This window comes from Taurulus bubalis, assembly GCF_910589615.1.
Source record: "Taurulus bubalis genome assembly, chromosome: 21".
Taxonomy (NCBI): domain Eukaryota; kingdom Metazoa; phylum Chordata; class Actinopteri; order Perciformes; family Cottidae; genus Taurulus; species Taurulus bubalis.
Genome location: NC_136609.1, coordinates 8,329,107 through 8,351,897, shown reverse-complemented (window position 1 = coordinate 8,351,897; position 22,791 = coordinate 8,329,107). Strand labels below are relative to the sequence as shown.

At 44.9% G+C, this 22,791-nt stretch overlaps 1 protein-coding gene across 1 annotated transcript; it reads left to right on the top strand.

The window, feature by feature from the left end:
* The first annotated feature begins 5,423 nt into the window (after nucleotides 1-5,423).
* Nucleotides 5,424-21,453, top strand: slitrk6 (SLIT and NTRK-like family, member 6). Its single transcript, XM_079236502.1, has 2 exons — nucleotides 5,424-5,502; nucleotides 17,476-21,453. The coding sequence occupies exon 2, from the start codon at nucleotides 17,491-17,493 to the stop codon at nucleotides 20,017-20,019; it is 2,529 nt and encodes an 842-aa protein (XP_079092628.1). The 5' UTR covers nucleotides 5,424-5,502; nucleotides 17,476-17,490; the 3' UTR covers nucleotides 20,020-21,453.
* The last annotated feature ends 1,338 nt before the right edge of the window (nucleotides 21,454-22,791 follow it).

Below are 22,791 nucleotides of genomic sequence, written 5' to 3'. Positions count from 1 at the left end.
CCAGTACGTGGATAAGTATCTCATTACAAAACCATAAATCATTGCTAACCACAGGGAGAGCAACAAGGCAGAAACAAACTGTTACATTAAGTTAAAGAAAAGCATGTCGTAGCATGAAGTGTGTGTCATAAAACACTTGGTGTCTTGTATGACCCCAAACTGTGTGTAAAACATCCATTTCCCATGAAGCTTTGAACTCCAATGAACCCTTGAATATCACAGATGTTACATATATGGCACATTTCTGCATTTTGTGTTTAAAAAACATAATTCTTGTCCTGTCTCAGGACCGGTTCGACTTGCCAGAGCTTAGCAAATACAAGTCTGGACCTGAGTGAGGAAGCCTTCGGGCTCGTCAATCACGTTTGTCAAACCAGGGTTTGAAACTGACAAGAGGCAGCGGCGGCTGACCGCTGGATGACGAAAGAGGAACCTTAGAAGATTTAGGAGTAAACAGGTGTACATACCAGCAACGCGCTCGCTTTGACGGTTTTGAAAGACGGCTATTGCATCACATGCTGAATGTAAATGTTGTGAAAGTTGCATGGGAAGACGGTGTCGTGCGAGCTTTCCAACGTGACCGTCTTACTTTCCTCATCTAACTAGTCCGACCGCATACTCCGTGGGTGGAGAACCGTGAGAGGATGTCTTTTGAAGAAGATATTCTTTGAAAAGGCGATAAGAGCGTAGGCAGGCCTTCCATTGCCTCTCCATCAGGTGGTGCTTCCTGCTAACAATACCTGAGCGATCAGAGACCAGCGGCATTATCAAAAGCATCTAGGTTGACCTCATTTAAGTGACTCAACCACTTGCAGTCTCAGGAAACTCACCGCTACCGCGTTGTTCTCTTTCCATGCACTATGATCTGATACTTGAAATGTAGGGAACAGTTTCTTGTATCCTGTTTTTTTGTTTGTTGAGAAAGCTCGCCACACACTTACTTTGAGTATCGACCCGGTGTTGTTAGGGTTCATTGTCTAAGCTAGAGCCGCAGCAAAACAGCATTAGTCTGAATCAAAAGAGCACTTGGCTTGACCACAAGGGCCCTTGGGGAGATGCAGGGCAATTAGTCCAGCTGAAGCAACAATCGCGCCAACTGTGAAGGCACCGTGGGCCAACCAGAGGAGCACATGGGAGCAACTGGTCTGACAAAAGGGGCACACCGGGGCACTAAATTGCCCCTCTAAGGACAAATGGAACATGGAAGTAGCAAGTACGTATGTACCAAGGTTAAATGAGGTGTGGAAACTGGCCTCACCGCTGACTCAGGCTAAAGATAGAATATACGTGTTCCAATACATATATATGTTAATCTATCCTTGGCTTCAGTATTAAATACTTTTCAACTTATTTTAAGAATGAAGACTGTCCGGAATTACATGTCAGGGTTTACCTGTAATTAGTGTAATTTATAAACAGGTTTTGAGTACTGGCAGAACACTGCGTTCATCGAACCTGATCCACACAGAAGCAGCTTGGGGAGCAGCGCAAAAGATTCTCAAGTTTGGCTGGGGAGGCCTGTTTCTGGAGCTTCTCCTTTTTGACAGGAGAAGCAGCGAGGAGCGAGACTAAATTTACCCCGTCTGGGTTCCGGCAAGATGATTTATTATTTTTTTATTCCATAAGAATCCCTGATGCAGAGCATGGGAGACATCTCAGACTGCAACACACCAAATTGTGCAGCGTATGACTGTGGGTGGGCTATAGCTCCTTGGGCCAAGACCAAAAAAATAAGAAAAACAACACACACACACATGCAAGAGGCTCTTCCATTATTTGGGCAGAGATTCTCATCGCAGCATAAGCAAAAGTTGCCCTGCCTTTCGGATGTCATCACGCAGCAGCGTTCCACTCCTTTTGGCTTCTTGGGTACCGTGCGACTCCCGTGAAGATGAGCGATGGTGACATGAGGAGTATACAAAGTAGGAGCTGACATGGCTCTGAATGGGTGGCGAAATCCGTGAGCCTCGAGGTCCAAACAAAGCCAGGAACACATCCACAGGTTTTTTTTTTTTCTGCTTTTTGTGATGCAGAGAATATGGCCTTGATGGAGAGAAAAGAAATCGACAAACAGCTGCAGAATACATTGATGATAATTGTGCATATTGTTACAGCTCCATTATGCAAAATAGTATGGAGAAAGAAAATCTGTTTTAGCAAAGGGACTCAACTTTCAGAAAAGAGGAGTCGCCTCAGAAAGCTGTGACTCGAGAGCTCTTAAATTCTGCATGGGAGCAGTTGTAGCTAAGAAACTAACAAAACCAGATACTCAGATCATGGATGGCTTTGTTGCAAATTGAACATTCTCCAAAAAGAAAAATAGTTTAAAACCATCTGCATTGTTCAAGCACAGATTTTCCAACCCACGTCCAACATGAGAATAGTCGGATGGAGTCCTGCCCTTGCATATCTCCAGGCTCTCTTTCAGCTCGGATGCTGCTTCATCAGACGATTGGGAGCTATGTGATTGTGTTCAGACAATAGCGGTGCCCCTTTTTTTTCAATTCAGTAGCACAGTTAACAGAGAGGTACTGCCACTGATGGAGCTATGGGAGGAAGACAAAGGAGCACATTGTGGATGCAGTGGAGCTTGATTTTAATTTTTTTTGCTGTTAGGTAGATGGTGATTATAATGAAAATAGGACAGGTGTGTTTGAGCCGTTGCCAACAGATGGTTCCTCTGCGAGTGTCACCCTACTTTTTCAGTGGATGTTTAAAACCAGATGCATGCACTGCTGCCTCGAGCGCTTGGCTCTGTATTTTAAAGCCTGCAAACGTACAGCAGGGAAATCAACAGCAGGGTTCCCATGGTACGGGGGGCCGGGGGGGAAGAAAAAAAAGAAGAAAAACTTTAAAAACAGATTTCATGAATTGAATTATTTCAGTGTTGAGGGCCTCATCAAGATCCACGCTGACGAGTCTGTCAATATGTTGCTGCTCTGCACACACGCTGCAAAGTTACGCAACGCGGCAAAGGGAAACTCTCAAACGATGACACATCCCCCAAAACGTGGACCGACCCAAATCCCACACTGCCTGCGAGACACTTAGATGATATTTGCTCGTAAACACGACACGCTACATCCACTAAACACAGATTTAATAAATAGCAGCAGGTTGCATCACTATCCACAACGGTCTCAGGAAGAAAAGAATAAAGAGTAAAGCATTGTGAGCCACCCCTGACTGCTACTTCCTGCGGCGCCATACATTGCATGATGCCATGTTTCTTTTATTTTGTCCACCCACGGTCTGTTCAGTGCTCTGCTATGGAGCTACAAAGATGAACACAACGTGTGACATGCCGTTTGAACTGTAAACGTAATTTTTAAAGTTTTCAAGAGTGCTGCAAGGGTGACGCATTTGTGTTGACAGACCAGGAAGTTCACATCGCACCGGTTCCCTCTCTCTTCACCCCCCTGTTCTCCGACAAGGTGAAATAGTGTTTTGTATTAAACTTGGTGAATATCGATGTCCCATCTGCACATCAGCGGGGCTAATATTTAATCTGATTAGGGCCACCTTGTTCTGTGTTCAGACAACAGATCAATAAAAAAGACGTTAATAATCCCGATGACAGCCACCCACGCCCAGTTTGCTCCCGGTCCCGGTCCACAAAGGGGAACACAAAACCGATAGGCATCTTATCTCAGTTTTTTATTTGCTATTAGTCAGTGTGATAAAGCACCTGGACTGCTTAGAAACAGCGCATAAAGAAGTTACGGACAAAAGGGGCCTTTTTGTGGTTTTCATTAACTGGAAATCCAGGAAGTGGTTGAGCGCCACTGAAAGGATAGTGTGTGTTTACTCTGGAAGAGAGCGGGACACCAGGCGGGGGAGTTATTGGGAGAGTGACATTGCTGAGACCATTTCAAATACTCCAGCACTTGCTTTTAAAACCTTATCACTGCCAATAAAGCATGTAAATGAATATGTAAGTGGTATAGTGTACTGGCTAACTTTGTTCATCCTGCAATAACTCCTAGGGGCCCCATTGCAAGGATTTTCAAGGTTGCCATTTTGTCACTTTGACTTCCGCAATCCTCCAACCATTTTTTTTTTTTTTTTAGAAGATCTATCTGGGTTGGGTCACTGGTGAGGACTTGCATCACTTTGGGATGCTCCAGCTGGGAGGTGCAGTCACACTAATCCTGTGACAAACACGCTTGGCTTTCTGGGGCAGACAAACCAAGGAGAGGGAGACATCAGAAAGCGATCAAACCAGTAAGTGCCAGTGGATGCCGGCCAGGGGTTTAGATGATCAGACGAATCAGTAGCTCGCTGATGTTTTGATAAATCAAAGCTGGGGCTGATCAGCGTTTTGTTGGTCGCTGCATGGTGGAAGGTGAGCAACATGTGTGTGTCTGTGCCAAAGGAATTAGCCACTGGACGAAAACTACCCTTTTTTCTCTCGCTCTTAAGGACTGATTCTATTGCATTACATGTTTTCTGAATAAAGAGGGTTCTTTTTTTGTTGGTTGACGAGCTGCATCTGTAGCATTAGTTTCATGTTGCTGCAGCCGGGCTATTTAAAGCTCACCAATGCAAATGTTCTTCTTGAGCATTGTAAGAACCAAGAGGAGGAGCTCTGTGAAACTGCTAGAGAGCTGTCCCAGTTGCATCAACCACTACCAGATATAGACAGGGAAATCCCGGAAGCTGAGTGGCTTCTCCTTCTAAATAAAATTGCATGACGTTTCGGTTGTAAAGAGATGAAGCATGGACATAATACTTATTGGAATTGATGAAACAATATGTTTATTATATAGCAAAGTGTTTGGCTGATATAATGCCTCATATATTTTTTGCAAAGGAATAGTGTGCTAAATGAGGACAAACATTGAAATCGCGCTCGTGTCCTTTGAGCGTTGGGCTTTTATTGTGAAGGGCACCGCCAGAACTCCCTCCATTTACTGTGTCTGACTTGACGCAGCTTCCAGTCTCGGTCGTCCACCTCTACAGCATGCAAATTGCGGAGCAACTCCAATATATCGCAGATTGGTTAACTACACAGAGCGCGCGGCGCGGCGCATGAGCTGGACCCGGTGCGCGCCCTCATCCTTCAGAGTGGCCCCCTATCAGAAGACAGGAGAGAGTGTTTCTAGTCACAACAGTGCGCTGTCCCCGTGGCCCGAACCTGCAACTTAATCCTAATTAATTCCGAGGAGGCTGCGGGAGGAGGAGGACGACACTCGGGCATCCCGGGACCGGAGAGAGAAAGAAAAGCTCTCCGCGAGCTCCTCGCGCCAAAGGGAATAATCGGTGTGTGACAGCGGTGTCAGACTCGAGAAAAGACTGTGGACCCGAGAGGACAAGTGGGGACTGACGGGTCCTGTGAAGTTTATCCGTGTGTGAGCCCGTTTGTTTTTTTGTTTTTTTGGTGTCTTTTAAGGACCGAAGTGAAAGTGTGGACGAGGTTAGTCCCTCTCCGATGCGTATACTGATGGACTGAGGACGGTGACATTTGGAATAGCATTCCCCTGTTTTCATCTGTGTAAGACGGTAAGCCAAGAAGCAGTCACTTGTAAAAAATATATATATATATATATATATATATATATATATATATATATATATATATATATATTGTGTGTGTTTTTCACTATTAATGTGCTCAATTACTTTATTGTTTTATGACCAGCTTGGCTTAATGGAAGGTTTCACCTTTGTGTACAATACAACAGCCTATAAGTCTCCAGGAACCCAGGTGTCCATCATGGGCAGGTTCCAACTAGCTGCAGTATGTTACACAGCAGTGTGCCCCTCCATTTTTTTTTTTTTACACCTAAGTACATTCCTGTGAAATGCACAGTGCTGTATGTGGAGTGAGGTGTCAACGTGACGCGTTAGTTGTTCGCCACAAGCAGCAAGTCCTGTCAGAAAAAAAAAAGTGCCTGGACTTGGCAGGGAGAGAGAGAGAGAGAGAGAGAGAGGGTGAGCAGGGAGTTTTTCCTGAGGGGGCTCCATTACCTCGAGCACACCTGGCCGCTTGCCACCCGCAGTTACTGTATCCTACGCGTATGTTAATCAGGCCCGGTGCTGTGCCCACACACTGCTTTTTTAACTTCAAGCGGCTCTATTTGTCTTTGCGTCGATGGACGCGCATTCGAATTACGCTGCGCTGCGGCTCCTCCGCGTATGAATATTTATAATTACCGTCAGTGGTCGCAGGTGTGTTTAATGAGGACTGCGTCACGACGCCTAACGGACCTCAGCCAATCAGAGAGGAGATTTTTTTATTTTTTTTTAATCAGAAGCATATTTAGTATGTTTTATCTCATTTAAATGAATTAAGCGTTACACAGCACTGTTAACATTGAGCATACACATGGTTACATTGTTGATTGGGATGGATTAAATACCTCTTTAATGCATACAAGCCTAATTTAATCAGCCCCCTCCCCTCCCACAATGTGAGAGAGAGGTTATAGTCCTACTTAAATACAAGTTAATGAGGGGGAGAAGAAGTGTCTAATTAGCTTTAAGTTGTGAATTGCATAATTGAGTTTGGGCCCCAATTATTTGCTTGGATGAGTCGCTGGGTTAATAGCTTGGTTATAAGCGCCCCTTGCCATAAATGTATGGACTGCTCAAGCCTCATGTGTCTGAATAGTGTGAGATTAATTATTGATGGCTGGTTTGAGGACCAATTTAACGAATCATTCGACAAGGGAGGATTCACAAAGGGAGTATTGTATGCTGCTAATGGCTCGTGTTCCTGCTTTCTCATCAAAAATGTAAAAAGAGGTCTACATGCAAGTATTTAAATTCCTGAAGACTCCCATGGGCTCAACACCAACAACCAACCGCTATTGATTGCCCTGTTGAACAAATGGCTCGCAGTGGTCGGGGGAGCACAAGTGTTTGAATAGGCGTCGCAATGCAATGTGTACAACTGCCAAAAAGGTTTTTTTTTTTAAAGAGCATCAGGGTAAAAGGGCACTGTGGAACTTTATTAATAAAGCACAGATAGAAGGAACCGACGGATATATTGGAGAGCCCCTGCCTCCTCTGTGACATGGAGAAAGCACGGCGAGCCCACAGAATATTGAATCAGTCCCAAAAAAATAAATAAAAAAAAGGTCTGGAACAAGGGGCATGGGAGTTGAACTATCTCTTGCCTCTTGAGTGGGCGGATGTCATAATTATCATTTCTCCAGGATGGCGGTGGAAGGCCGCGGGCGCTGGCAGGACTCTCTGCGGATATGTGGGTGTAGCGGTGGTGTCGACCCTGTAGGGCAGGCCACATCACTTCCGATACAGAGGAGAGAAGGGACAAGTCCTGGCCGTAATTGGTGCCGGAGAACACTGCATGGCGCTCCGGGGAAAGTTGATGGACGGTCAGAGCCTCGTGCGCTTGCACAAACAAGGCTTTGGCGGTGGTGGGAGGGGGGAGGGAGTTGTGCGCCTCGTGCACGCGGAAGCAATAGAGTGCAGGGGGCTCTAATCTGGTATCCCATGTCAGGCTGGAATGAAACAACCCTTAGCTGGACGCGCAACAAGTCTTGCATTCTCTCTTCTGTAGCCAAAGCCTGACTTTAAGTATAATGGGACGCACGCAACTGTTGGTCGGTGACCTCTGAGTGAATAAGGAGAAAAGGTAGCGGGGGAAGTCCCTGCTGTGCTGCTAAGCCAGGTCGTTGGTGTTATCTGCTCCGTGTGTTGCAGTGAGGTTTACGGCTCGGGCAAATTGGTGTAAATGAGCAGGGAGGACTCTCACTGTGAAGCTCTCTCCGTGAAATGCTTTTCCGAGGTGTTCAGTGTTATTCAAACTAGCGCTTGCCTGTTTGTGCTGCATCACTCCTCGCTGTGTTGCAGGTGTGTGTGTCTGTTATTCCAAAACACCTGGAGGAAAATTGCCTCTTTCACTAAAAAAAGAAAAAAAACCTTCTTGATATAAAGCTCTCTGACATATATAGGAGGTGGGAGCTCCAGGCATGTGGATCTGTTATTAAAGTCCTTGCAGGGCTCCACTAGATTTCTCCACTCGGAGAGCCCTGGTGCTCTCTACTCGCGTTAGGAGCCTCGTATTAAATGCAGCAGCAGCACTTAAAGCCTGGGCGGTTTATGCAAAAGCCGTGTTTCTGATCAATGTTTCAAAGTGACATTTTGGGAATAACAATGTTTTTTTTTTTGCCGTCCTCTGGAAAACAGACAAGTCGTGACGGGCGCTGATGAGTCCGCCCATCCCTCTGTTGCCCGTCCATCAATCTTTTGCCGAGCACGTTCAAAGGCCCGCCTCTCGGAGAGCGTTCACGTGAAAAACGATCGGCGAGCAGATTATTCAGCGACTGTAAACAACCCTTTTTGTTTGAGACGCAAATGTGCGTCACGTGTGCGGTACAGTATGTGCTGTGTTGTACTGTAAATGCTTTTTAATCCTTAGTCTCTGTTATGATGTTTTTTTCCAGGTGCCCAGCAGGCAGTAATCTATCCCAAATACAAACAAGGAATTATGGGTGTTGTGACGTTTTGTGATTACAGCTTTTGAAGCTTTTGTCCTCCAGGCGGGTTTGAACAGGAGGCTTTCAAATCCAGTCCGGCTCCTCGCAGTGCCCGCTGTGGCATTCCCACTTAATTGGTCTTGAAAGGTCTTGTTCAGGACGACGACGCAGGTCAGCTCAAGTCTCTGCAGTTGTTAAGTCATTAGACACTCAATTAACTCGGCCACTGTACTTGATCTTAAAGAGGGAAAACAGGGCAGAAAAACAAGTTACCTCAAACTAAAATATGCGTTAAAGTTGCTGCCTCGAGTGTAATCTCATAAATTATTCAAAGCACCGCCAGACAAGACATTTATGTAAACATATAACTTCATTTTTATTTTTTTATCACCCCAAATCCCAAACATGGACTGAGATCCCATGGGTGTATCCTGAAACGTGTCTTTTTAACATCCGAATCTTACAGCTTTACAATGCAGCTTTTGATTGTTAACAGCCCCGTTTTTTCTAAGTTAATTTGCATCATTCAGGGTTGTTGTTTTTGTATCTCTTACTTCCTGTCTTTTGGCAAAACACAAGCAAACACCATGTCGTATGAAAAATGGTGTGGAAACAGTGAACTGCATATAGATTATGCACTGATTTGCATACAGACTTGACATCAATCGATTCTTCCATCTTCTAACCAGCCCATCCTGTAGAGGGCTGTTGAGTGGAGCTCTGTTCCAGTCCTCTGTGAAAAATATTTTTCTCCCCATCAACCCAGATTCTCTGTACCCGGCTGTGGACTGCTGGCGTCGGCTCCGTCTGCTACTGGCAGTTCCAAACGAGTCTTATTATCTCCATTGCGTGTGTGTCTGCCTCTTCTCGGGGCGCAGGCTTACGCTGTATCATAAAGCGACTTAAAGTGACCCCAGTATGGGAAGTATCGAATCCATAAACAGCGTGAGTGCAGAGCTGACGGAGAATCGCAACAGGAGGTGTATATATATATTTATATTACAGGTAAAACTTGCTCGTCCGTGTTTCCCAAACAGTACGAGATCGTCCGTGACTTTGAGATAATCTCCCGGCCTGAGGGAATTTTGGATATGTTTTTGCTAGGCTAGCTGAAAGCTAATCCACAGGGCTTAAAGCCGGGCCAGCTTTCTTTTGTTCGTTTTATTTATTTTTTATTCTTTTCATTCTCCTCGTGGACGTGCACACGCTCAAAGTTCTTGAATACATCAGTTATTATAAGGCGAGTCACTACAGGCACAAACCTGCCTTTGTTTTGCATGTAGTGGTGGAAAGAGACGTACACTATACACATGCAGGTGTTTATTTGACTTCTCTGAAATCTGTAGATTTCTCCCAAGTCCACCAAGAGTCAGCATCACCTATAGTGTCTTGCATAATGTATGGAATATTACAGTTAAAGGCTCAAACTCTGAGCCAGAAATCTCCACTTCAGTTGTACTTACACTAAAAGTTTCCATTTCATTCCTCTCTAAATTCTCAAGGTTTTTACAGACCGATGTGTCAACCCTAACCTGATTTCTACAACATTTTATTCCTAAAAACATGTTGAAAATCCATGGCTGTTGACAGTAATTTCAGATTCATGGAATGATAAAAAAAAAAGAAGCTATATCCAAAATCCCCTCTGAAAAACTTTGATTCTCATACGGTAACAAAATGAAACAAGAATTCTGAACCGGGCTTCATCCAATGTTCCGGGGGAAAAATGAATGCAAATGTTTGCATATTTGATAAGAGAATGCATAATTTGCATCTGTAAACATAACATTTCAGAAAATGTGTCAAGTGAGGAAGTTTTATTGTTGAAATCTGTCTTTTCCCCGTTTACCTGTGGTGGCAAAATTACAGGAACACTGTAGATTATAGTCCTGTAACCGTCGGTGACGTACAGAAACAAAGCAAAAAACGATGACACACACATGCTGTGCACACTCTCTCTAAAGTGTATTGTTACAGGAGGCCTCCCGACTAATTGCCCCGCTACCGTTCAGCTGCTGCTAATGACTACATCCGCCAGCAGCTGTGATCGTTAAAAAGGCTTCCGACTTGAGAGCAGTTCGTCCAGTTAGAGTCAGCAGGGTTCTGTTGAAGATCTGTAAACAGTGTATTCCCATTCAAACCAGTTTAATATGCCACAAACACACACGGCAGGGCACTGTAATCAGTCTTGTAATTAAGAACATGCTCAAAAGACTGATCATCAACTGGTCAAAAACAACATGGGGGACGAAGGCATGCTCACAAAATGACGCATAACATCACACAGTTATGTTAGGATCCTAATCCTGTTGGCGCAGACACCGTATGATGCTGTAGGTGGTGCCGTGTAGATTGTTTATCCTCTGTAAGCAGGTAGCATGTGGCTCCATTGAGTCTGAAGGTTACATCTACACATATTTATGGAGTGAATCACAAGACTGCCATGACTGTTGCCTTGCAGCCTCTTTACTGAGGCTGGTACTCCCTTTTTAAATGGGCAATCCAAACTGCTGAGAACATGAAGAAGATTATATAGGACATCCTAACTTCAAGCTGAACACTCCTCAATGCTGCTGTCAGTATTTCTCAACAGCTTATTAAAGTAACTCAAGCAGTCGCCTCATAATGTGACCTACACGAGTAAACGAGAATATTGGCTATTTCTATGTAGTTATTATTAATGCGTGCCACGGGGTCTAAAGGGAAACGCTACCGCTTAATTTTGAATTAAAAGTTCACACCATTAATAATTAGTTCGGAAATGATCTTACAGTGCAACAATCACGAGGGGGGAAAAATGTCCCAGAATATATTTTTTATTTTCACATAATTTTGCCTTGTTGGTGGCGGGCCAGACTTCCCTGACTCCGGATGGAGTATTCTACATGAAGTTATCTACAAATTGCCAGTCGTGTTGGGCACTCGTCACCCCAGAATAGAACGTGTTCCTCTTTACCGGGACAATAATGTACATGGAAAATCTACATCTGTTTGGTGCAGATGTCTTCCCTCACAAAATGTACCTTGACGCCACTATTCACTGGAGTAATCTGCCCTGCTCCTTTTTCTGGAGAACTAATTACTGCGCATTAGTTAAACAGACCATTTGAAATGCAAGCCTGCTAAATCACGCTTGCCAGGGGAGAGCAGAGCAGAGCCAGCCTCCATCCCCCCGCCCCGTGCAGTCTTTGTGCTTCTATTATTAGTTCTATCATGCATATGCTCTTTATCAGAAATTAAGGCCCACCAGCCGTACACGTTAGGGAAGAGGATTCAGTACACAAGGTAGCTCGAAAATGAAGCGGCGTTTTTTTTTTTTTTGTACCTGCGTCGGTTAGTCTCCCCGTGAGGTTTCTCTGAAAAGCGAGAGGCCCCCGCTGCTTTTCATCTTGCCATATGATGAGCTGCCAGCTGCCAGGACTGCTGCATGACATGATAAGCACACAGCTGACGTAGCTTTTGAACATGACGCTGCCGAAAGACGCAGCTCATCAGAGCGGGATCCTCCACGCCTCCCCGGGCGCCGAGGCCGCGTGCCTCCCGCCCCGCCAGGAGGATCTCAGTTCCTGCACGGTGGAGCGGCTGGTGCAGGGCCCCAGGAGGGGGGTGATTTAATAGTTTAAAAGATGCTGAAGTTTGGTCCAGCTGGTAGATGAATGGAACTTTTTGCAAAGTATGCACCGTTCGCTGCAATTTCTCTCCGTACACACGGACCAGAAGCAATCTTGAGACGAAATGTGAGGGACACCATATTTGCTTCCCCTCCCATGTTGTGCCGCATTCCAGCTAAAGTACAAATTAGGGCTGCACGATATTTGAAAAACTGACAACAATATTGAAACGTTTGAGGTATCTAGACATCAACACGGGGAAAGAAATGCAGGAAGGCTCGTCTCACATCTCAGTTGGTGGCTGGCTGTTGGTTTCGGAAGCGCTTCATTTGTTATGTGCCGAGAAAGCCTTTTTACTCGTCAGCCGTGTTCATTCCATTGTGGGGATCATGATTGCGATTACTCTACTTAATTGTGCAGCCCTACTCATCAGCCTCATCATAATATCCATCTTAAGAACAATTCACACCTGCTTGGAGCCATCCATCATCGTGTTTGATCCTGGTTATGCAGCGCAGATTACATTTACATTTCAGACATGTAGATGACGCCCCGGTATAATATACACTATTCATTCAAAGTCTGACAGGGAACCTCAGAGAATTAAAATGGAGTCCATCAACCGCCCTGTTGTCGAGGACCATAAATCACCAGGACTGCAGGTAGCATTGCAATGAGGAGGACCGAGGTCATAAAATGTTTAGAGCTGAGCTGGAATGCGAAAGTCTTCTTAAAAACCAAGAAAAGATATCCACTCGATTATGTTTTCAAACACAAATACGGAGCGACGCTCATCAGTCTTGATGGAGTCTGGAAGATGGCTCTATCTGTCAGAGGCCACAAGGGATAACAAGCCTTTCATACTCGCACATCAAGTTGCCTCACGCTACAGAGAAAGGAATTAGGCTCCTGCCTTTTGGGCTATTTGTGGCTCCAGCGTGCTTTACTTACTCTGACAGTGACGAGGACGGAACATGACTTCCACTGTGTTCATATTATTTAGAAATACTGTCAACCGGAGAGGAGTTTCAAATACAGGTTCCCGTTGTGTTGTTGCATACTGTGTCTGTATATGGTGTGTGTGTGTGTGTGTGTGTTAATTCACTGCAAGCTATGGCGAATGTATGGAGGGAAATAAGTGTTATCGCAACGCTCCGGCCGCTCGGTGCATGAAGCGTGCGAAATCGATGGGAGGCGAGGAGCACGGGTGTGCTCCTTTTGTGAAGATCACACGCTCAGTGAGACATTTCCAAATGTATCACCATTGTCTTCCAGAAGTTGTGTCGAAGTCACAATCTGCCCGTTCACTCATCGGAAACGGGAAAACTGCAAGAAGCAACATGAATAAATGAAGGAGAAGAGAATATTTAAGTCTGTCGTGTCCGATGGGAGCCCAACTTCCTGCCTTTTTTTTTTTTACGTTGGCTGCCTTACTGACGTGTTGATGAGCAAGACACTAAATCATTACTTGCTGCAGGACTCCTCTGCCTTTTTGGAGGCAAAGCGTACCTTCCTGTGAAAGACTAAAGCTCCCTTCAGGGAGCAATAAAGTCAAAAGGTTGAACTCGAACATCAGTGAGTGATGTGCGGGGTTGCATGTGGTATTCTGCAGCCGAGTCTGTGGGCTGGTAATCGCTGTCATCTTCTTCACATTGAGTATATTAGTTGCAGTGAACATCAGTGAATATAGTTAAAACTGCTCATCGTGAAAATTGGCATTCATCAGAGAGCGATCTGTGCGGCATATGAACATGTGTATTCATGACCTATCTCCGAGTGTTGAAGAGGCCTCGTCACGGTGATGCGGACCCGATCCGTACATCCTGCCTGATCTGCACTGCACATTACTGCGAACTAGTACTACACACCTGTTGTTAAACTCTCGTAATGTTTGCTCTTTGCAGCCGGAAAAAATAGTTTTATAAGAAGGTCAATTATAGTGTTATGATGATGTGTTCAAAATGTAATCTTAACGCAACGTTTCAGCAAGAAATTTGATGGAATACAGTTTTTTTTTAAAGGAGATGTTTTCACAGCAAATTAAATTAGGTATCGGAGATGGAGTTATGTTTACCTGTTGAGCCCTTTTTATATCAGGAAAATCAAGAAAAAATCCCTCCCCCCCCAAAAAAACAAACATGTTAGGTATCAAATTAAACATAAAAATCAGGGCTACAATAATATATAATCCCAATGTACAACCTCTAAACACAACTCAAACAATAAATAGGATTAGGGGTTATGGTTATTAGGGTTAGGGCTTAAAGGGCTACATATTGGAAGCCGGCTCAGGAATCAGGAAGGATAAAATGGCATCAGGACATCTCTAACGTGGAGGCATAGGACTTCCATGATATTATGGAAGGTGTTATTGCATTGGAACAATACAACATGCAGCTGGCCCAAATAATGTGTCAGCATACTATTTATGGTTCTCTAAGTGGCCACAGCGTATTGTGTGTGTGTGAGAAAGCCTCAATGTGTGATAGCTATCCCATAAAAAGAGTTCTCTTCTCCACTCTTCCTCTGCTGTCTTTTCCTCCTCAGCTCTGTACTCGTTTCTTTTTCATTTGATGTCGGACGATGAGTTGGCTTCACACACATGCATGAGGTGAGATCGCACAGGGCTTCAGTGGCTCTCTAATTGAGTTGTCTGAACAGCAAAAGATGCACATTTGAATAAGGGAGCGCATCCAAAGACTGGCACCGACCGGGAAGAGTGTTTCATCTCTCGTGCCCGTCACACTGAATTCCATGCAACATTGATTACCTGGAAAATGGATCAGCTGGAGAAGTCTGTTTGAAATACGGAAGAAAGAGCGCACAAGGCTAATGCCTTCTTCATATCTGCCCTCTGCAGCGTTATCGTGCAGCATGCGATAACATCTGTTTATAGTCCCTTTCATTTCTCATTGTCTTACGAGCCATCAGGGTCACAGAGGTGAGGGCCTTGGGTGCCATGACCACCGCCGGACTTCTGGAAAAGCAAATACGGATGAGTTATGAAAAGGAAATGACCAGCCAATAATCTTGGTTGCTAGGTTTTTGGAGCCATTCTCTGAATTTGATCACCGTCTAAACAATACATATTTGAATGGTTTGAAGAATCCAATGTTTGTGTTTCATTAGGATTTCCTTTCCACTTCATATCTCCACATGTTCTGCCAGTTATTGATTTAAGACGGTCATTTTCGAGCTGGAATGTATGACCGACTTCATAAACGTGGGCGGTTTCAACGCCTCCAAGTTCTATTTGCATTTTGCGTCATCTTCATCCGCCTATGTGTAACATAGAAGAAAGAAAAAAGATACACGCAACATTATAACATTATTGCAAATTTGCAATCTGTATCTTAAGTTACAGTAACATTTGTAAGATATGATAAGAATGGCCCTTAATTCAATATAATTACTCATTATAGCGCAGTGAAATCAAGATATTGTGACAATGTAACAGTGACTTGTAATGCAGTGTGGCTGGTGAGGGGGTCGTGCTCCAAGTTGTTCCTTTTGTTTCATATTGTTTTTGTATTCTCTGTAATATTATCCGGGGTTTGTGGAGTGAGAGTCTAGATCTGGCTGAAAAGTTTGTGACCGTGGGGTATAAATGCCTGAATACATCAAAGATGTTGGAGATAGTGTTGTCTTGGTTTTCATCAATAATTGTGTCTTCACCCTACAGCACACACAAACATGTATCAAGACACATTTGAAACGGGCAGAAAGAACATTTCAAAGAGAAAGAGGAAGGGAGAGTAACGTTACTATTTAAGAGACTCCTTCAGATTTTAGCTTCAGTCTTTGGAGCTGAGAGCTCCGTCCAGGGGTTTGGTCGTCTCCTCAGACACCGTCCATGTTGTGTGTGTGTGTGTGGGGGGGGGGTTGGGAAAACCTTTATCTGAACTAACGACAGTAATCTAATTCATCTTTTAGCGTTTGTAGTCAGTTGCAAGTATTTAAATGAATATACAGTGCGGTACGATGGATAGATAAACTCCAATCAACCCTACCCCTTGTTGTTCCCTATGTCTCATTGACATTCAATAAGGAGAAGTAATTGTTTTTGGAACTCATGTCAAAAGAGAATGGAGTACCAATTATAGACGGATCATGACTCTGAGGTTTCGGTTTTTGACGAGCACAGTTCTCCACACGCTGTATCGGCTGAACTAGGCTCGTCTGTTAGAATGGAGCTTTCCAGATCCTAATCGGATTTGTTAACAAGAACCACTGCGCCGCCCCGCCTTCTTTCCACGTTTTATCTCTTTGAAGAATTCTGGTAGCGAATGGCGCATATCTCGTTATCCTTGATCATGGGAAGATGTCTTTATTTCTCCACCAGTCCCCTCCCCCTCCCCCCCGAGAGTGGCCGAGCCTTTGATCCATTGTGATCTTTGTCAAATTAATGTAATGGTTTTAGATGTGGCACCGAGGCCTCGCATCATTAAAATCACATCTCAGCGTATTGTTTGTCATTCAGCGTGGATCGTGCTCACGATGAAGTTTGAATTCTCCTCATGACAGCTTGGTTGAATTATTTTTTTTTTTCACTGCATGGGGAATAAGACAAATCAGAATAACCGCACGAGAAATCTGATTCATGAATAGAGGGCACGGTTCAAGATTAGTTCCTTTTCAGTCCAGTCGGGTGAGAGTTAATTGGCCGAAAAATAAAGCCACAACTTCATTTTCAGTTCTTTATTTAAAATGTCTTTAATAAATGTTGCTTTGACATGGACTCTGAAGGGACAGAGCCGATTTCTGCCTTTTTATGACTCACACCGAGTAAGTCTTTGTTCAGACGAGTCTGCATATAAAGGGCAGGAAAATCAGTCAAATGAGAAAGTCATTTCTTTAAATGTACCATTATCTCAGTGTGAGTCACTGGAAAGAGACGCTGTCCTACTGTCATTACTCACCCTGTGAAATGCGTTTACTCATTGGCAGCGCAGTGTCCTGCTAGATACTGTGGATGCTGATGATGATAATATGGATCATTAGGATTTAACTGCTCAGTCATAATGGCCACGAAGGGTTAACTTTATGAAGATACATTAGGATAAACCTAAGGCTCATTTTTACAATTAAAGGAGTCTTGAATAGTGGATGTAGACACTGATGTTTTATATTTGTCATGCCTTTTTACTATATGAAGACAATTAAACAAACCACTTCCTCCCAGCCGAGTGTGACTTCCACTCATGCATTTCATGTACCCATGAATGTCATTTCACGCTGTTATGTTTAAACAGCCAAAGTTCATGTAATATAATACATTAAACTTGTATGACAGTTGGATCACTGGGACTAACTGTCATTTCTCATTAATTGAAATTGATTCCTTATTCAGAATGCATTTACAACATACACTTAATGTTCTTTTTTGTTTCCTCCCCCCCCTTTCTTCCCTCTCTTCACAGATATCTCAGACCGAAATGCTGCCCTGCATCTTTTTCATCGGCTTGTTTCTCACCGCAGCCCGGTCCCAAGATATCCATCCCTCACAGGCATCGTCTATAAGTGAGTCTTGTGACTCCTTGTGCTCCTGCGAGGGGAAAGATGGCATCCTTCATCTTAACTGTGAGCAGAGAAACATCAGCAGAATCTCCCAAATCAAAGTCCCGGCAGGTGTGCCCTTCCACCTGAACCTTTACAAAAATGACTTGGTTGAGCTCCGTGCCGAGGAAATGGAAGGGCTTAAGAATGCCCTCTCACTGCACATCGGGGGTAATAGCATTCAAGAGCTGGAACCAGGGGTCTTTAGCACTCTCGGTTCACTGAAAAAACTCCACATAAATAGCAATTTCCTCGTCACTCTGAAAGAGGACACTTTTCAAGGTCTGGTGAATTTGGAGTTTCTCCAAGCTGACACGAATTTCATTCGGGTCATCGAGCCGGGGGCCTTCAACAAACTGATCCGCCTCAAGGTCCTCATCCTCAATGATAATTCCGTAGAGTTCCTACCTAACAACATTTTCCGGTTCGTGCCCCTCACCCACTTAGACCTCCGTGGCAACAAGCTCCAGACGCTGCCTTATGTCGGCTTTTTGGAGCACATCGGCCGGATTATGGAACTTCTCCTGGAGGACAACGAGTGGGTCTGCGACTGTGATATTTTGCATTTAAAAATCTGGATGGAGAACATGAGGGCCCAGTCGGCGATCGGGGACGTGGTCTGCAGCACGCCACATCACCTGAAGGGGATCACTCTGGCTAAGGTCAAGCGGGACGTTCTCTGCCCGTCCCATGCAGATATAAACCTGGAGGAGCCGTCAAAGTCCCTGGATATGGTCGTCACCCCGTCATCCAAAGTGACCCCCAAGGTGAACGACGCCAAAGACGACGCCAAGGTGCCGACGCCGTCTCACATTCCCGGCAGCCCTTGTGTGGAGCACTGCTCTTGTCACAATCACCCTGTGGCTGGGTTTTTGATGCATTGTCAGGACCGAGGCATTCAAAAGGTATCGGATATCGGTATACTCCAGCAAAGCCCCACTAAACTGGTCATGACAGGAAATATGATCCAGAAACTCTTGAAGTACGATTTTGTCACATACGACAGTTTAGAGTTGCTCAACTTGGCGAACAACAGAATTGATTACATTGATAATGAAACATTCCTCAGCTTGAGCAGTTTGAAAAAACTGTATTTGAACGGCAACCGGATTGAAAAACTGTTCTCCACGATGTTTGTGGGGCTCCACAACCTTGAATACGTGTATCTGGAATACAACCTTATCAAAGAGATTGCTCCAGGCACATTTAATCCCCTGTCCAACCTGAAGCTGTTGTCATTAAATAACAACCTGCTCAGCTCTCTTCCGGCGCAGATATTTCGCAATGTGCCCCTCACCAAATTAAACCTGAGGAAAAATCTACTTATGCACCTGCCAGTGAGCAACGTGCTTGATCAACTCGACTCGCTGGAGCAGATTTATTTAGAAGACAACCCCTGGGACTGCAGCTGTGACTTGCTCAGCCTCAAACAATGGGTGGAGAAACTCCGAAAGGACACAGTGGTGGGCTCCATTTTGTGTCACACCCCGAAGAAAATGATGCAGGCCGAGCTCCGGAGCATACGTCACGAGCTGCTGTGTCCCGGGCTGGGGACCTACTACCCCATGTCCCCGGACGGGGAGGAGAGCGTGACGGCCACCTTGGGGCCCGGCAGCGCTGACGAGGGTTTGTTCAGCTCCCTCATGGACACTGTCCCGCTCTCCGTGCTCATCTTAAGCCTCCTCATGATCATCCTCATGATTGTATTCTGCGCGGCCGGATTGGTGGTGTTTGTGGTGCACCGGCGGCGGAGAAGGGCAAAGAGAAAAGCAGCGGAGGAGCAGCCCAGGGAGAACAGCGGCAGCAGCCCCATTCACCTCCACTACAGCATGTACGGGCAGAAGACGACGCACCACACCCTGACCCAAAGAACGGGGTCCGCCACGCTGTACGAAGAGAGGTCCCACAGTCCCATCGTCCAGATCTGTCGCAACCCCACCTACTGCTCCCAGCACAAGGAGCACGACGTCGATTTGGATTACGGCCTCGACGACCCCGGCGCCAAGCACCACGTCTGCCGGAGCATCATGGAGAAGGAGAACACGTCTCCGCTCACGGGGAACCCCGGCTCAAAGTTCCGACCGATGACCGGAGAGTGCCCCGCGGAGTTCGTCACGCTGGGAAACCCCAACTCGTTGTACCGGAACATTCTGGAGAGGGAGAAGGAGCTGCAGCAGCTTGGAATAACGGAGTACCTTCGGAAAAACATGCCGCAGCTGCAGTCTGCCGTGGACATGCAGGTCCCGGGGCACCAGGAGGAGTTAAAGCTAATGGAGGCGATTATGTACTCACGACCACGCAAGGTCATGCTTGAGCAAACTAAGAACGAGTACTTTGAACTCAAGGCTAACTTGCATACTGAGCCGGACTATTTGGAGGTGCTGGAGCATCAAACTACATTTAACTGAGCTTCAGCAGAAAAAAAGAAAACAACTATATATATATATTATGTTTTCAACCAAGTGCCTTGTCCTGTTTGCCCTCCTGTACTTTCCACAGTGTGATATATATATCATGGGCACATCACTTTAAGTTTAATTGTAGCACAGAATGTTACTGGTTTAGTGTGTGTGTGTTACCTTTTATCCGTTGACAGCCATGTGATGTAGCTGGTGAAAGGTGTAGTCATTTAGGCCAAATGTAACTTAAAGAAGCTATGTGTTGACCGGGCCTGGGCTGAAACCCTCTTTTGAAATCAACTCAATCAGCTTTGGATGATTGAATACATTTCCATGGCACACTGCCACCAAATGAATTGATCCGCAAAGCTCTCTCACTTACACACACACACACACCACAGGCTGACATCCTGATGGGATAAAGCAGATGTTTGGAAAGAAGTGGGTGAATTCCAATCGCCGCTTGACCCAGAATTGCTGTTTAATCAGACTATCCTGACTCTAGATATGACCTGATTACGCCCTCTGTCAACATATGGCAGCTGGAATGCTGTAACCAGAATGCTCATTGTGCCGTAGTCAGCAAAACGCCAACTGTACATTGGAAAACCGTGATAAGAGTGTGGTTCCACTGCTATTTTCATCGATCCAGTCCACTGCACCGTTGCAGGCATAGGACCTTTATTTATTTTTATATACAAACTGGTGACATTCAGAGAAGGATGTTTTATTTTCTGTCAAATCAGTAAATACAGCACTTAAAAAGTACAGTATATATTATATTCAACTGTAATCTTGTAAAAAGAAGAATGCATTGCACTAATCAAATGCCATAGGATGGTGCATGACAATCAACAAAGTCCTGCTGAAACCTTTTTTTTGTTTTTCTGTTTTCTGCTAGAAAAAAAATGAGCCACAAAACGTGTATGATGTTTCAGTGTGTGTGTTTGTGTGCGCGGGCGTATGCGAGTTATGGCGTTTCACAACACTATTTTATGTCTGACAACACTCCGAACAGCGTGTAGGAACGCCCCGCCTTCCTCTTGCCGACTGGCTGATTTGGAACTGTATGGAACTGTATCAAGGCGGGGAATATGAAGCTGTTTGCACATGAACGGTTTCTGACGAGCGACATCCCCCCAACTGCAGACAACCTGCCGGCTGACTCCAGCCAACAAAGCTATGGACTGCTGGCAACTGACATTTGCAATGTTGACATTGTCAGAATCTACATTACACACTCCGTTCACACTCCTGGGAACAACTTCCAGACGGTTTCACGTAAGCACACACTCTGTAGCTTTTCTACTCGACTAGTTCAAAATTATTATATTTATTCTGTATATTTTGTACATACTTATGTTCCATTATATCTTAGTTTTATGTGTGCCTTCAGTGCTGTACAGAATATAAACAGAAGCTGTAACTGATAAACAGGAAATAAAGAGTTGCAATATTACATAAAAGTGGAGTGCTTGATGGGAAGTACAGTGTGTACCGCGTTCAGACGACATCCATGATCTCATAGACGCTGTACAGTGATGTGGAACTCTCTGCAGTGCACAATATGTTAACTAATTGACACAGCTGAGCCTAAAAGAATGACATCCCCTCCTAATTGGTTTAGTCCTCCACGGTGCATATGGATGTGTGCATGCATGTTTGTTTCCCCGCTGTGTGAATAATGTAACCCCCCACAATGGCTCAAACCTGGTCCTTAATCACACAACAATGGCTGCTGGGCTTTCCACCAATCTTGCTTTCCCGTCTGCCTTTCATCCCCTCCCCGGGGAGGACGATGGACCTTATCTAATTCCTCCATTTTCTGTCATAATTGATGCATTTGAAGCTCCTTTGGAGGAACACACCCGCAACCTCAGTGCACAACGATGGAAAAACACAAACACACGTGCAGCACACCCATACAAATATAATAAATATACCCCACCAGCACGGATAAATAAATGTTGATGAATTTGTATGCCGACACGCATCATTTAAGGCATGCAAACTCACGGAGGGATACGCTCGCACAGCAGGGAAGACAAATTAGCCTCCGCAGACTGATCCTGTGAGACTCGTATGCAGTACGCTGCTCTAAAGGTGAGACATTAGCAAAGTGCATATCTGTGTTCAGAGAGATTCTTTGCTTTGGGCGCTCGCTTCGAATAAATGGAATCTCTTCTCAGCTGAAGCTCACTGAGGCGCCCATGTTACAACAGAGCCGCAGTGGTACTAGATCCATTTCATAAGATAAGTCAACAGCCAAAACTCAAAAGAAGAGTACATGGGGGGGGAAAAATCTCAGCTGGGACTTGTTTTTCTTAAAATGTAATTTTGTACGCAGCCTTTTGCAGTTCACTTAAGTGTCAGAATGACCCAGCCTGTTAGAGGAGCCTCATAACACTTCTGCAAATAGAAAACCCTGAGAATGATTTGAATATGTTTTTAATAAAAGAAAAAGCATACAAGAGAGAACAAGAACTGAGCTTCAGGAGAAATGCGTTATAGAAATGTTTTCGTACTCATGTTTATCTTAATTTTAGCCACCAGCATACAGCGCCTTCGTCTGACACCCACTTGTGACCGTCACGAGGCTCTGTTATTTCCATTTGCACAACCATGATGAAACATGGGGGCACACTCAAGCTAAGTACCTCTTTCTTGGTATACAATGACTGTGGATGTTCATGTTTAGAGGTCGAGGCTGCTGCTGCAAAGTAACACCGGCGTTCTCGCCGCTCTCGAGTGTTACGCAATTAAGTGTGGCAACACGAGCAA

Coding starts and splice junctions, on each gene's coding strand:
- slitrk6 (XM_079236502.1), top strand. CDS start 17,491: ATGCTGCCCTGCATCTTTTTCATCGGCTTGTTTCTCACCGCAGCCCGG.